General features: G+C 30.8%; 1 protein-coding gene across 1 annotated transcript; it reads left to right on the forward strand.

Moving 5' to 3' along the window:
• The first annotated feature begins 1090 nt into the window (after nucleotides 1–1090).
• Nucleotides 1091–12367, forward strand: LOC134716291 (prolactin-releasing peptide receptor-like). Its single transcript, XM_063579187.1, has 3 exons — nucleotides 1091–1331; nucleotides 8128–9345; nucleotides 10706–12367. The coding sequence occupies exons 2-3, from the start codon at nucleotides 8185–8187 to the stop codon at nucleotides 10793–10795; spliced, it is 1251 nt and encodes a 416-aa protein (XP_063435257.1). The 5' UTR covers nucleotides 1091–1331; nucleotides 8128–8184; the 3' UTR covers nucleotides 10796–12367.
• The last annotated feature ends 5157 nt before the right edge of the window (nucleotides 12368–17524 follow it).

A 17524-nucleotide genomic window follows, 5' to 3' on the forward strand; every position in this document is an offset into this window, starting at 1 on the left:
ACTAAATTTTACAAATCTTTATAAAATTAATATTTTTTGACGGTATATATATAAGTCAGATAATGCATATTTTAAGGTTTTTCTTGTCGAAGAACACACCTCGGGCTGTCAGGATTGTTCAAAGAAAGACCTCCCTCCGGTTTGTCTTTCATTTGATCAATCCTGACACCCCACGGTGTGTTCTACGACAAGAAAAACCTTAAAATATGCATTATCTATAACATACCGTAATATAACAGCTATAGGTCATCGTACGGCATTCAACTATAAGCAAAACATACCGCATAGTCGGCTATAACAGTTTGCGTATTGACAAATGTAAAACAATTCAGAAGCAAAAACAAACGGGCTGAATTATGAATAAAATACCGAATGAAAAACAAATATGAAATACAACATAACGACAACCACTAAATTTCAGGCTCATAACGCAAACAGAATGTGGTAGGGTTTGAGTAGTTCGAAGGCGCAAACACTCCCTATTTCCCGGGACAATTGTGAAACAGTAAACACAGGAACAAACTATAAAAATAAGGACCTTACTCATCAGATCGCTACAAAGCAGAAATACATCTTACACAGACCATACGTGGCAGGGTACTTTTACATCCCCAAAAAGTTCAAATCCAATATCTTCTGAAAAAATATTCTATTTACAGCAAATATACACGAAACCATACAAAATGACATCTTAAAAATGACAAATTATAATTTCAAAATTTCGGTGAATGCATTATTCAATGAATTGGAAATGTTTAATCACGTACATGCATATGGTTGATGTAACATTTAAATTCCTCACACACGGGAGAAAAACGGGATTTTCAGATTCCGTCTCGTCTTTTGATGCAGTATCTGTAACTGTTAAAATAAGTGTCTAAATCAATACGTCCAATTTGCAGTTAAATGCTAAGTTAAGATTTCAAAGGCCATGTCAAATGTATTAAATAGCAACCGTTTTCCCTATATAACCAGTCGTCTAAAATTTCAATCGCCATGGTGATGGTTAAACTTCATATAAGTATATTATGTTCAGAACGCCTATACATTTCCGTTTACGGTGGACCATACGCTCGTTAACAAAGTTGATTTTCGTCATATTTAATGAAACGCATGCTGTCAACAGAAAAGCTACCATTACAAGGAAGCCTCGCAATCAATACATGTGCTAGTATATTAAGACTGTTTATCACAAAAAATCACAATAAGAATCAAAATACGCGTCGAAAATGACATAAACGGATGCGTTATCCAAATTCCTGTCTGTTTTAGCTAATAGTATTATTAATCGGAGCAGAAGACGTTTTCAATAAGGAATATTCTGGATTAAGGTTGGTGATGTATTTTTGTTCTTTTTAATACAATTATTTCATTATAAAATCAATTGATAATTTGATCACGATTATATTTATTAAATGGTCTTGCAAATAGTATGTACATGTTAATTGGTTCGAAAAATACATAATTGAGAGAAAGGGAAATCGACATCATTTTATTTAATAAAATTAATCACGGATTTAAAAAATGAAAGGTTTTCTGTATGCCGTTAAAATTAAGAATGAACATTGATTATAGTATGTCCATAGTATAAACGAAGAATACAAACCTTATATATATATATTAGACCATTGATTTCCCGTTTGAATGGTTTTACACTTGTTATTTTTGGGGCCCTTTATAGCTTGTTGTTCGGTGTGAGCAAATACTCCTTTTTGAATACCTTACTTTGACCTATAATGGTTTTCTTTTAAAAATTGTGGCCTGGATGAGAGACTTGTCTCATTGACAATTATACCACATTTTCTTATATCTATTTACTAAAAAAACTGTAAACGATTATAAAACAATTGAGCATCAGAAGGATTGTATATTATAGCTTGTGATATCTCAAATCAATGCTAAATGTCATTGTCATTTTATTTTTATGTATCTATACATTTGAAGGATCATATAATGCATCATGAATGAAAATATTATTTCTGTCTCTTTTGAAGTGTTGTCTCATTGTCAATTATACCACATCTTCTATTTTATGTATATTCCTTATTCGTGAAATAGAGGCGGTAAAATATCAAAGGGATAGCCAAACTCATAAGACAAAGACGGACAATCAATTCAATGATGAAGAAAAAAACGACAGAAAGGCAAACAATATTTTTCAAAACACAGCATTGAAAAAGACTGAAATGTCAAATGATCAATTATTCAACACTGTTTTTTTTATGATATCTATGGAAATTTGTATAAGTTTTATTCGTTGAATGGAATATGTTTCTGTATTTTCATATACTAGTATTATAGGCCTATTTCATAACACCATTTTGATTTTCTTTAAATTCCTTTGAAAAGGGTAAAGTATTCACACAATAAAAAAAAGGAGATAAAGAGAACCGTACCGTTCCTTGATCTGTTTAAATGTTGGTCATGTAACTGACGACGTGAACGACACCTATTTTTAATTTCAGAATGTTTGGTCTGAGTATATATCATTAAGTGGGTTTTTGTTGCATGCATTTTGTACAATTTGGCAAATAAACAAAGAAATAGACATTTGCTGAAAACAATTCGGCATGATAAAAGTTAAAAGGGGTTACCATTTCGCATTTACATTTACTGATTTCAATATCTAATGATAGTTGAGGTACTTTAGTTAAAGAAGTGCATATTCACAAGGCTGTGTAAAATTGCGTAATTCCGTAAAACTACACCTAAACCCCTTCATGTCACAAATTTGCCAAAATCTTGCAAACTCATTGTTTTCGTTCATTTGAGACGACTATTTGCAATATTCAGGTAACATATGGATTATTACTATACTCTATCATACTTATATCATTTTTTAGAACAAAATTGGGACAATTTGATTGCAGGCTTGTCCCTATAATATCATAAATACAATTTTAGGGCCAAACTCAGTGAAGATCAGTCAAAAATGCTTTTAAAACATTCAATATTGTTCGATTTTTGATTTAGATCATCTGGAGATTTTTTTTATCAGATTGCGGAACTTTTACCGGGAACTGACTATAAATAGATATAATATGAACAATAATTGTTGTGCACTTCTTGATTTAGACACATCTACTTATTTCAGTTTTACACGGGAAGTTTTACACTGAAATGTATTGACGACTTTTGATTCCCTATGTTCTTCTTTTTGGGGTGACTCCCTAATCTAGTTGTGACGGTGTGTATATTTCACAACTCGTTCTCTATGTTCATGTCTGACATGACAATAACGATAGAAATACATTTGTCTATTTTATAACTGGTCACGTATATTTAGGTAAGCATGTCGTTATCACAAATTTCTTAAATATTTCACATAACTCTTTCCTAGATTTAACAGTTTGGTTTGATAGTTATGCTGCCGTCTTATTATAATAAGAGGTTCGTCTGCTGCTATATATTGCTGTGTATTGAGCTCGTAAATTAAATCACAATCAATCAACAGTATTGTTCCTTTAAATTTACGCAACGTAATACTATTCTTGACAATTAACTATTTACCGTTGTTTTAATAGTTTATCATGTAAGTATTAACTTAACATGGAGTACTACCCATATACCAACAACCATTGGCGTTCTTTCTGGGTTACGTATATATTTGCATTGCGAAATGTTAGGCTTTCGTCAAGCTGCTAATGACGTCTTTACGGGAAATCCGTTCGAGGTTGATCTTGAGGACATGATTTGATTATCAGTTTAAATTTGGATTTTTACTAGGGTTCAGTAACAACGACTTTTCTTAGATCGATCTTTTGTCATTATGTTATTTGTTATGGTGCTTAGTGCCAACTTGACGATTCATTCCCTTTACAATGGTTATTACAGAGTGTTCTTTTGATGTATAATGACAACGCTGGTCAAGTGAGAACGTAAAGCGCTCAAAAAGATGTTTAACCATATCACACCTATATATACAACTTTAAAGTCAGGAGCCTGTTAATCAATGGTTTGTGGTTGTTGTATGTCTACCGTAATTGTTTTTTGTTTACAATATATTGTTGAAGTATAAATCAGACCTTCGGTTTTCAGTTTTGACTTGTCGAAAACGGACATGAGTCAAGTGATATTTTACCAAGTTAGTTACTCGATAGTTGTACTGTTGTAATAGCTGAATTTGAGCACTTAGGTGTTGACATGAATATCAATTATATGGTATTTTTTTTTAAAATTTCCTGTTATAAAACTTTGAATTTTTCCAAACACTAAAAAGTTTCTTATCCCAGGATTTATAGATTACCTTAGCCGTAATTTGCACAACGTTTTGGAATTTTGGGTCCTCAATGCTCTTCAACTTTGTACTTGTTTGGCTCTTTGACTATTTTGATCTGAGCTTCACTGATGAGTCGTATGTAGAACTATTCTTACCACAATCTAAAAGATTGTCTACGCTTGGGTGTACATGATATTATATATGTGTTTGTAAAACATATTAAAACTGTGTTAACTATTGTCTTTTCAAAAAATAGACTAGAACACTTCTTAAATTGCATTTTATTTTTTAAATAAGTACAGTCGGTATGATTGCCAATAAGTCAACTAGCCATCAGAGTTTAATTTAAATTATTTTGAGCTATTATGGGCTACTGTGCCATCTTCAGCTATGAGAAAAAGCCTATAATACATAGTCGACTATAAAAGGCAACAACATAAAAGTTTGAAACAATTCAAATTAGAAAACTAACAACGTAATTTGTAACGTTATACTTACAAAACAAACATGACTGACATTAACTAAAAACAACCACTAAATAATAACTAATAACAGGCTCCTGACTTTGTACAGGCACACACATAATTTGCTTGTTTGAACATGTTTGTCAGGGCCCAATCGTCCACTAACCCGCAGTGGTGAAGTGGTGTAACACCAAAACATAAACTGTAATAATCAAATTTCCTAACTTGATTGATTGTTACAAGGCGCATAAAAACTTACATAAAACAAAATATACCGACACAAGAGTATTCGAAGCTACTGAAAGCTTTAAAATTCAAAGATATCTACAATAAACGAATAAATAATGTTCTTAAAGACTAGTTACTATATTCATCTTTCTTTACTGTGAGGAGTTTTTATTTATTGCTTTAGGTGGTCATATCATTTACCTAATATTTTGTACTTTACATCCATAGTATCTTTGTATATCAAACAACAAAAAACTTGAGTAAGACCAGAAAAGAAAAAGGTTCTCTGAAATACTTCGTCTGATGTCTGTAAATCCGGTCCGTTTGTAACAGTTTGTGCTTTGAAATGCATATTGTTGACTTTTCCCATTGAATATGTTGTTAGAAAATAGGGATTAATTAATGCTTTTAGAATCAAATCGAAATCTGTTTACAAGATCAAAGTACTAAAACTATTGCCGTGACGTCATCTTTTTTATTTCTAGGGTTTCTTTTTCTAAAAGCAACGCGTTCTAAAACTGCTGCTGAAATAGATTATCTATATGTATTTCATTGAACCAAATTATATTCAATATTTTTCTTTGTATGCCTAATTTGAATAAGGAATGATTGATACACAACGTATCGACGAAACCTCTCGGCTATCATCTAAATCCAATAATTAATGATGTCTTTTATCATAAATAAATATTACCCTAAATTAATTTAAAATCTATACTTACCAATACAATGGAAACATATGCTTACGCGTATGATAAAAATCGACATTATGATGATATAGGTTGGAATAATTTTTGGAATTCAAAATTACAGATCGATTTTCTTTTTCCTTTTTTCTCATTAATTTCTTTTTTTTCTTTGTTCTAGATATGAGAACGATGTTTCCGAATATTCTTTGGATATAGTGTAAATCGTAATGATGCACTTACTACAATATACTGAAAATGCATGCGGTTTTGTTTCAATATTTTTAAGGATTCATATCCACTTCCTCTATTATTCTAATGAAAAGTTGTGTGAGATGAGGTGGTCACTAAATTCAGCTCACTAATGATAAGGCAATCTTAAAGAAAGTACAGTAATATTGAAAAGGCGTCTCGACAATACATGTTAATGAAAGAAACAACGGACACCGTTCTGGTTCATTACATCTATTTTAACAAACCAACGCTTGCTCATTGTATCTCCTTTATTTTTGATGCTGACATCAAATCATGCTATTCTTTATGTGTTATATATTTGTTTTTCGTAATTTTTTTTACATAAATAAGGCCGTTAGTTTTCTCGTTTGAATTGTTTTACATTGTCTGATCGGGGCCTTTTATAGCTGACTATGCGGTTTGGGCTTTGCTCATTGTTGAAGACCGTACGGTGACCTATAGTTGTTAATGTTTGTGTCATTTTGGTCTTTTGTGGATAGTTGTCTCATTGGCAATCATACCACATCTTCTTTTTTTATATTCTTTACTAACGCTGACTATTAGAATATATATAACAACGTCTTAAGTTTACAAGATGAAACGACCTAGTTCCATGCAGACCAACACAGTTCTATCCTAGTAGTCTTGGTTCCAAACATTGATTAGCGAACTGATAATCACCCGTTAAATTACAAAACGCAATGATTAACAATAGTTGTATAATTATAAGCCGTATTTATACGTTGATTCATCGACATACAGAGTTAAGAAGTAAATCGGTAATTTAAAAAAAATTGATTAAGATATACGTTTCACTTTAAACTGTATTCCAGCATGTGTGTATAAGTGATAAATTCAGTAATGATTAGTATCCACAGCAGTACCAAACGTGGACTTGATAATTCATTTTGTTAAAGTTTAACGTGCACTGAAATTGTAAAGTAAAACGTCTGAACAGGACAGGAAATTGCAACTCTTAAACATATTTGAAGTATGTGGGGCAAATATATTGCATAATCTTAAATGCAAAAGAAAGACGATAAAGTAATTTGTTAATGTAATTTGATCTATGGACTTTGTTCACTTATTTCAAAACCTTAAATAAAAGGGGCAGTTGTGTACCGATAGTCAAAACTCAAAATCATAGACCAAAGTGTTACAGCTTCTTTGTCTCATTTTAAGAGTATTCCAATATGATAAAGCATGTAATTTCAGTCAGTAAAAACTTTGAGTTTTTTGTTAATAAGAGCTTTTTTTTTAGTAACGAAAAAACATTTATAATCCCACAGATTCACTTAAAGATAAATGATTCAATGATTTGTTGAGATAATATTTGTACCTGAAAAGATTCATTATAAAGTACTAACACAATATATAAAAAAACTGGCCAGTTTCCCTTCAGCAAATTATATACGTACTAAATTCTCCTATGTCTTTGTTTTATGGGTGCTTTTAATGATATTCCTTCATTAATTAATACACAATAACTTTCTTTCCCTTTTGGAAACGATAATGAGATTATATGTGTTATTGCAATGTTTGACATCTACCATTATCACTATTAACCGAGTATTGGCAGTTTCTGGTTTATTTCTTCATTTTAATTAACCTTCCGGCACAGTGTACGTTATAGTTTGTAAATATTTTTTAAACTACAGCTTGTTGAACTCCTTCCATACAAAATTGAAAAGATTATACAAATAGCCGTTTTTGGCACAACTTTTGGAATTTTGAATCCTCAATTTTCTTCAACTTTGTACTTGTTTGGCTTTACACATATTTTGATATGAGCGTCATTGATGAGTTTTATGTAGACGAAACGCGCGTCTGGCGTACTAAATTACAATCATGGTACATTGGATAACTATACATATATGTGATATTTGATTTCAAGAAAATTTAATACATTAAGTCATATCATAATAGGAATTAAAAAAATCTGTTTCGCAAATTTCTGACCAAAATGTTTTGTTCAGAGATGAAATATTATTGCTGTGAATTTTTAGATTATGGAAATGGTAGGAGTCGACGTCCTCGTATTTTCATCTGTAAATCATGTTAGTTTGAGTGAAATAAGTGAGAGAAAAAAAACCTATGGAAACCACATATGTTCTGCGTAATAATGTTTTACATTACGTTAATTTTGCTTTTTCACACATTTCGTCAACTTATCGAATTGGTTGATCTATTTTATTATTAATGACGTCAATAAAAAACACAGGTGCACGAGAATAATTATTTTCAATTCTTACTTTCTTATCAAATAAAGAGCTGAAACAATTTTGTTTTATTACAGATTAACCCTGAATGATGCTTTAAAATGCAACATTTCTGGTAAAACACAATACTAGAAATGGCTTTAGTGGACGCTGAAGAAACGTACATAGAACTGATCTTTAAGTTCTTCCAAGACAACAATGAAACAGATAATGTAGATTTTACCAGACCCCATGTTCGACCGTCACTTCGGTATGTATATCCCATGTTTATGTTCCTCCATGCGTTAATTGGCATCGCTGGATTTGTTGGAAATATTGGAATTCTGTTTATCATTGGAAAACACCGTTTATACCGTGACCAAACACATTTCTTTTTGGGCAACATAGCCTTTGCAGACATCATAAAATGTGTTGTTGTACTACCAATAACACTCGCCAATCTGCTCATTCATAATTGGATCTTTGGAAGTTTTCTTTGTTTCTTTCTGCCTATGATTCAATGCTTTCCAATACATGCTTCCATGTTGACATATTTAATGATAGCCATTGACAGATATCGCTTTATTGTTACACCATTTAAGACGAGAGCACCTGCTGGACTATGCATCATCGGTGTCTGGGTTGCAGCTGTATGCGTCGTTTTGCCTTATGCGGTTTATATCAAATTTATAGATCTCGGTGCTATATTAGGATATCGTTTTGAAGGAGTTGGAATTTGTTACGTTAACCAAGAACGACATATTGAAGAATACATCCGAGCCATGTTTGTAACAATGTATGCTATGCCATTAGCTGTAATTGGGTTTCTCTGCGTCAAAGTTTCTGCAGAACTCAAAATGTTAGAAACTCGTCCAATGTATAGCGTGCATTATTCCTCCAATACAAATTCATCACAAGTCACATGGCCAGAACAAAATGGTAATGTGAAGACTGATTCATCAACTGCAAGTAACGAATATAAACCCAAACACACCTATCAAGGAAACAATAATCAAGACACCGATGACGATATTGATGTTGACAAAGAAAAGAGAACTCAGAACTATATCATAACCATGGTAACGTTATTTGCCATGTGCTGGTGTCCTCTCAATATTCTTATCCTGGTGCAATATTTCGTTCACGAGAATGGGGACAACACCGGTCATTTTGATATAACTTACATAACATTTACGTGGTTTGGATTTCTGTCAACATGTACAAATCCCGTATTGTTCGCATCATGCCATATGTCAGATTCCACCAAAGATCGATTGAAAGGTTACTTCCGTTTTAGCACAAAAAGAAAACAAAAGGTATGGCACTTTAACATATAACTTGAGGATGTTCGCTACTCTGTTTTAAAATAACAAGCTTTTTAAAAGACTGTTATAAATTGAAAGTAAATAAATAAAAAAACTGAAAAAGCAGAAAAAAATGGAGAGTCCGTGTGCTCGTTTTCGTGATGAAAGCCGTTGAAAATTTGGCGGGAAATAATTCTCTCTAGATTTTTCTTCACTTAACATTGGCACCTTTTTTATTAAAAAAACTATGAAAAAATAACAAGGATTTCATAAGATTTTTAAATATGGCTTTTTAAAAATATTTGATAAAAATATGAAAAGAAAAGTAGGGGTTAGTGGGCAATTTTTTTTAATGCTAATACATGGATAAAACCAGAGGATTCCGAAAATCTGGCAAAAATAAAAAAAGTAGAGGAGCAAACATCCTGAAAATAACTATACGGGTGAAGTTTTCTTCAAACACTTACAATAAATTTTTGCAATCTAAATGAGCTGCAGATACTTGTCCTTAAGTAAAAGCATTCTTTACAAACGGTATGCACTTCTGCATTCCGTCGGAACTTATACTCAATCATTCAATTGGAAAATGGAAAATATGTATTACTAAATTTCATAATGTAGCATCGCAATTTTGAATTACAACACTTATTTCTAATGTTGAGCATTTCTGATGACCTTACAGAAGTACCTAACACATCGGGTCTATGATGGTCCACGCGTAATTCAAATTTTCAATATGTTTGTACTGTATGGAGGACTTATACGTAATTTCTTTAAGGTTTTATCTGATTTTCTATAATTCATGTTCTTTGATTTCTTCCTCTGAATCAACTGCTCTTTTTACTCCGTAAAAATAGTTTTTAATTTTCTCATATGAATTAAAATACGAAAGGAGTAAATAGTTATCAAAAGTACCAGGATTATAACCCATCATGTCATCATTAACAAATGTAAGAATACATGAATGCTAAAATTGTACCACATATATGCTATAAATTTAATAATAATTCTAAAGTTTGTAAAAAGAACAACATACAAAATATGTTTTGTACTTTTCATTATTCTCTTTTACAAATAAAATGGAACGAGTCGAAAGTATTAAGATATATGAGAGTAAGTCATAAAAATGCATTAACTTACACAATGACCAATATTTTACATACCATTGTCCAAGCTTTTTATTGCTTCTTTGTCTACTAAATGATAATGGGATTTGAGATCCATGAAGATGAACTACATAAAGAAACGATTAAACATTATCTACAATCTAAGTATCCTATTAGATAGTGAATAATATCTTTGAACAAGCTACCTAACTGTAATTGATTAAGTGAATCAACTGTAATAAAATATCAATTTACATTATTTTCAGCCAACACGACGTGGGAAACCAGACCAAAGAGAGAGTTTCGAATTTGAACATCGCGTTGAAAGTAGACCTAGACGTGTTGATAGTGTATAATACTTGTCAAATACAGGACGGGTTGGAAATGTCTAATTTGTATTCTGCATAGTAAGCTAGTCTATTGTTATCTACATGCGAACAGTTGATTTTTCATTAAATCTAACAAATTGTATACATGTGAGAGACACGGGGTTATGAAAAATACGAGTTAAAGAAAATGTTATCAATGTGGGTTTTATGTTGAACATAGAAAAATTTAGAAACAAACGCTATAGGTCAGATTTTTAGAACAATACGAACACCACAAAAACGGATGTATTCCGTTTAAGTCTTGTGGTCTGGAAAAGCAAGTTTATTTGTTCTATAACTCGACAAGTGACATTTGTCTTATTACTCCAATTCTTTCCGATATAAATTTATAGCAGGATTGTTTTACCCTATCATAAATTATCCCGTTGCATTCCCAATAACACAATGTACCTAAAACATTTACAATAATTACAAGATACTGTATATAGAGATGATCTAAAGTCTCCAACCGAGATAGTCTAGTGAGTTTCCTTTCTGACGTAAACCATTGAATTGAAATGTTTTTGACGAAGAATAATCCGCCTGCATTGATGTGATATCTAATTCGATATAAAAATAAACATAACGGTGCCTCATATTAATCTTTTTTTTAATATCAAATATATCTATATATGAAGTATGTATATAAAATCAATAATATCTATTTCAAATATATGTTATTTTAGTATTGTATCAGGAAGAATATTGTAATTTGCTAATTTTGTGAAAAGTAATTATGGTCTGATGTCATAAAAGATTTATTCAGTATGCGCTGATAAATTACACATTAGAAAGCTGTTTTAAGCTTGACACTAGAAAGGGAAGTCGAATTTATAACTGCACTGCAGTGATGCTATCAGCATAAATTATTGAAGGAAAAAAAGGCTATTGTTACTAGTAATTGTTTGTTCGGTCACCACAAAGAATAATTTATCACCAGGGATAAATGATAATCTAGCGACCAAACTTGCTCAATAGTATTTTGTTTTGTAATTTCTATCATTCATTATTCAACATAAAACTGATTCCACAAAATTTGAGCTGTTTACTATACTGAAAGACTGCTTTTTTATGTCGGGTTGTCAGAAGTAATTAATATTGCACTTGAATTTTGAATTTGTTAGGAATTATATTTGGCAGTTTTATTTTTGTAACCTGTAAGACAGCTGCGTATCAACTGTAATGTAATGCCGTTATCATAAGTTTGAAATATATATGAATAGTGTTTATTGTGATTCAAATATAGCAAATATGGAAGATATTTGCTCGTATGATTGGCTGAACAATATGGGTAACCTAGTTACCAATTAAATTCTATTTATTTTTAATAAAAAAAAAATGTTTACATCGGAACTTTTCAGAAATGTTTTACAAATTGACAGAGTGGTAGTAAGTTGAAGGCGAGTTATTAACCATGATTAACGAAAGATAACATGGAAAATATTTCAAGCGGAGCTGATAATAAACAAAAAGAGCTGGGTTATTTTAATGCTAAATGAGGACCATTATGTAGTTTTGTTTTTTAGCCTATTTTAATTTTCTTTATAAAGATTCTACCACTGAGTCAGGAAAGGGATAAATCGTGTAAGAATATGAGAAATATAGATTCTACCACAAGATCGAGTGTGATACGATATTTACCCACTCGTGACAGTTAAATTATCAAAGGAGTAGGGGCAATACGGCCCTTATTTGGCCCAAAAATCACTGCAAATTTTAATGTTATCATACATATTTTAAAATTAATGAAAAGTATCTAAGGTAAAAGGTATTCAGGAAAACAAAACAATTTTGTACACTGAACAAGTTATCATGGCAACAAACCATGACTTTATGTGTATATTTTGTAAAATTTAGTGATTTTTCTTGTTTTTCATCAAATTTTTAAGTACATTTGAGATTGAAAAAGTATGTGCGCACCCACGAAACAACTTTATATTTGGTAAGATTTTGTCATTAATTATAATAAAGCTGCTGTTAAATTATTTTGTTGTTTCTTGGCCGAGCGTTTTAAATATTTATAAATTAAACTGTTGAGAATGGATAAATATCGTATCACACTCGATGTAGTGGTAGAATCTATATTTCTCATATTCTATAAACTATCTGTATTATATTACTTCGTATAATGTCTGGTATACTTTACAAGATGTTCATTTTATTATTATTATTAGAATATTCATTTTTTTGTAAGAAACAAGAAACTGTTTTTTATAAATACTATATAATTAGTGTTATTTGCTTTAGATTGATCATCTCATTTATGTCATATCGATTTCTAGAGAATGTATGGATGCTGATGAGGTTATACCATTTCCACTTTGGTCGTTTACTTACATTGCATGCAATTTAGGTCATTTATCTCAATTTATCGGGTCACGATTCAAGGGTCGAAATGGAAATCATTATTGGTTTGACCTATTAAATATATGTTTTGAATTTAAATCATTAAAATCAACTTGTTAGAACAAGAATTATATATAGTTCATAAAGATACGATGCGTCTGTGTCTCAAAGCATTAACGGTATGTCTTCGCGGTTCTTAGATACAAGTACATATATGTCTGATCCGTAATTTTACCAAATGTAGCCTCATATTTTGATTTGAGTGTGGATTTGTATGGCGGTTTATTCTAACATATTTTTGGCATTAGAATAGAGATAACTGTTTTTGACGACCATCAATTATTTTACTGTCGCAAAACCCCGTTTGCCTGTCTCCGCTACGCGTCGCCAGATAAACTATTTTTGCGACAGTAAAACTACCGATAGACGTCATTAAGTACCAAATACAATACAGTTATCTCTGAAGTGGTCGCGTGAGTCGAAGTGAAAGGTATGATCAAATATTTTTTAACCATAACGTTTGGTCACCGATTTCAATCTTAATATAGCGAACATTCAAATGTATGTGCAGAATTAGGGGGGTTTATGCAGATATCGCGGCTTGATAAACAGGTTCATAGCATGGTATACGGTAGTTTACAACAACATGCATTTGTGGTGACATGAACTACAAAATTATAACACAAAACTTTAAAAAAAACTATGTACAATTAGGGTTTTAATTTGCTGTAAATTGAAAATCGAATAAGCTAGCAAGCGGGACAAGGTTTCCTTTTGCACACCTATCATTGTTATGTAATGAATTGTTAATTTAAGGTGGTATCGGAGTCTAAAATAAAAATGATAGAGTTTGTTCATACTTTGCAAAAACGTAGTATCTATTGATATATGTTGAAAAATATAATAAAAATGATAGGTCACCGCGCATTTTCTCAAGCTACAGGACGTGACAAAATGACACATTTTGTATGGATAATACAGGAAAAAACACCATTTTGGGATTAGAAGCTAAATAAAATGATAGAATTGTTAAATACTTAAGGAAAAGATAGCTTTTAGATAATGCTTTGAGAATATCAAAAGAAAAGATATGGTCACTGTACCTTTTTTCCGGCTAAAATACAAAATAGGAAAATTCCATGTAGATTCCTTCAGAAAATGCACTGTTTGAGAGTTACCTCCCCTTAAAATACCAATTAAAAAAAAATTAAAAAAAAATTAATCAACATTTGTGAAAATACTAATATTTATAAGTTCTATTCTTATGAATTGTTCTTTTAAATGAAAATTCACATTAAATATCTGCATTCCTGCATCACATTTTTACTGACTTGATAGAAAATCTGGACCTTTGGTTCTCTGTTATTTTCAATCCAAGAAAAGGAACTTAAAAGACAAAGTCGCGAAGAAATAATAGCATTTTATTAACAAACTAAAAAATAGCTATAAGATTAAACAATGAACCTTTTCAAGAGAAAGCAATTATGAAAACTCTTATACAATGCTTGCAATACTAGTATATATAATGTAAGCCATTTGTATTCTGTTCATTCATATTATGGTGTTCTTCTTCATCTGCTGAATAACATTTGTAAATAATATGTATATTTTGAGAAAAAAAAGATGAAGTATATCTATATTGACACCGTTGTGTATTGATATTAAATGGTTGTGAAAATAAAGTTATTGTTAACCTACAGATGTTTTTCTTTACATTGACCTACCTGGAATATCATCCATTACAAACTAAAAAGAATATTTTCTAAATCTTCCAGCATCGTTGGTACGATTGCAAATGATCAACTCTCCATTAGAGATTAAATGACATTGTAAGATAGAACACTTACCTGATGGAATATGAAGACAGGTCTCTCATAAGTAAAACACACTAACTGTAAAAATATACATCTACACAGCAAAAAGTAATAAACCATGCAGTCAATAAATAAAAAATAAGAAGATGGTCAATGAATCCAATCACCACAAGGGACCAACTGACTAAAATAGTAGAGTATAATATAATGGATATGTAGACAATTCTCTCACAAGCAAAATACTCTATCTGTAAAAGTATAATGACTTAACTCAATTTGATAGAGCTTATGTAAACTTTCTCTGAGTGAACCTAAATACCAGGCTGATAATGTTGTACGCCAAACGCACGTTTCGTGTTCAAAAGACAAATAAGTGACGCCAGAATAAAACTAAGTTAAAAAACAAAATAAAGTACTAAGTTGAAAAGCAGTCAGGGACAAAGATTTAGAAAAGATGATATATTCCTTATGTAAAAATACTTAGTATTTCGAAGTATTCAATGTTTTATACAGCTAATTAATAAATATAAAAATATCAATTAACGTTTACACTCCAAAATATGGAAAGTGACGGATGCCAATTCTCTTTTGGAAAATTTATTCATGAAATTATAATTATTAAGTAGAAATTTATAAAAATCATTAAAGTATCGAAGAATTGTCGACTAAATAGAAGGATTCTATGGATTTTTAGAATGTTCTTCACAAACTAAAATTTTCAAAAGACATTTCTTTAATTTAAAACCGTTTTGATAAAATTATAATGGAAAACGTTTTCAGATATTTATTTACTGTCTAATTTTTGCAATTGCAATTAATCTTGGTATGTCGCTTTAATATTTTTTTTCTCTATAACGATCTGTTTTGTTATTTAAGGAATGACTGTAATATTTTTTTCTGTCTATGATGAAACATAAAACATTTGGTGCTCACTGAATAACGCGCATAGCGGGTTATTTAACATTTTTTTTTCGATTAGACAGAAAAAATATTACAGTCATTTCTTATAATTTAATTCTAAATTCCATTTTAAACCATAGAAAATCATGAAAATCATGAAAAAACGTTGATGACTTCACGGTCACATGACTAAATTTTGTCTATGGGCTGATAACAAAATAACGTCAGCCAATCAGAAGACGCGTTACATCCAAAATGAAATTATTTGAATTTGAACGAAATATTTCCCAAAATATACTTTATTTTAAATCAAGTTATCTAACAAATATTTTTGTTTCGCCCTTTGTTGAGGTAATGCTTAGATTATTTCTGTATTAATGAATGATTTCGAAAATTAGTTAAGCATTTGTTTTAATTATTTGGCCGTTATAAAATGTATTTGTGTAACTCCAGTAATCGAAATGTAGCAATCAATATACATCCATGGTAAATTAGGATGATGAAAATACGAAAGATAAATAGTATAGGATTAAACGCCTTTTCAAAGGAATTTATTGGTGTATAAACTCGACCAATTCACTCACAAACAAATAAAAGTCCAAAGGACTTTGATCATATATTTGTGAGTGACTTGGTCCAGTTGATACACCAATAAATTTCTTTAAAAAGGAGTTCAATCCTTATAATTCTTTGAAATTGGAGATAGGGAATATGTTTTTTCCACACTCGTTACCTGTAGTGCACGTTAATTGTAGATTTATATCACCGAATAGACCTTGCGCGTGAATATATTTGTTGAATAACGCAATAATATGTACACAAAGAAATTTGCGATCTGAAAAAATGCAAAAACTCTTATAATTCAAACGATTTTTTTGGGTGTTTATTATTTAATTTAAAATTAACGTAAAATAAATTTTGTAAACGTCGGTGTTTTTATCGCCGCCATCTTGTGTACATTTGTTACGAAAAGAAGGTCAACATCGTCTATCGAAAAATAACCAACGTTAAAATCAACTACCGGAAGTCCTCTCGGCCAATAGTATCAACGTGTTCCCTAGTATGCAAATCATATAAGAATCATTGTAAATTATAGTAAAAGGGTATGATTCGATATATGTATAATTGAAAAATTAATTATAAAAGATGCTGTTGATACCATGAGGCCAATACAATATAAAAAACAAGAAAAAAACATAAAAAATAAAACAGTGGTAAATAATCAACAAAACACAACAATGAAGACAACTGTTTACAAAACACAATTGAAGACAAAAACCCACGAACCTCAACCCACACAAAACTATAGCCGATTATCTATGTTTCTCTGGAATAGAAAGCATATTCTGATTCCATACTGGCTCCGGTCATGGCATTATTGGCATATTAATATTTGTTGGTTGGTCTTATTTGATGATATCAATCCATCAAATGAGAAAAGGATTAAGTTTACGGTAATTTTAACAAATCCGTCGTGAACTAAACAGTCAAAAAATTCTGAAATATATAGTAGAACAAAATCTTTAAAGCGGAATGAGATATATTTTGTCAATAAAATACATATTCCTTTGAAATTAGAAGTTTCTTAAAAGGTTTTCTAAAAGAGAAGCGAACAACACCAAAATGGACATTTAAACTCAATATCGATAATAAACTG

The sequence above is a fragment of the Mytilus trossulus genome, chromosome 4 (assembly GCF_036588685.1).
Source record: "Mytilus trossulus isolate FHL-02 chromosome 4, PNRI_Mtr1.1.1.hap1, whole genome shotgun sequence".
Taxonomy (NCBI): domain Eukaryota; kingdom Metazoa; phylum Mollusca; class Bivalvia; order Mytilida; family Mytilidae; genus Mytilus; species Mytilus trossulus.

Excerpts from the sequence above, each read along its gene's own strand:
- LOC134716291 (XM_063579187.1), top strand. The coding sequence starts at position 8,185 with ATGGCTTTAGTGGACGCTGAAGAAACGTACATAGAACTGATCTTTAAG. Across the intron at positions 9,346-10,705 it reads GCACAAAAAGAAAACAAAAG|CCAACACGACGTGGGAAACC; the intron begins GTATGGCACTTT and ends CATTATTTTCAG.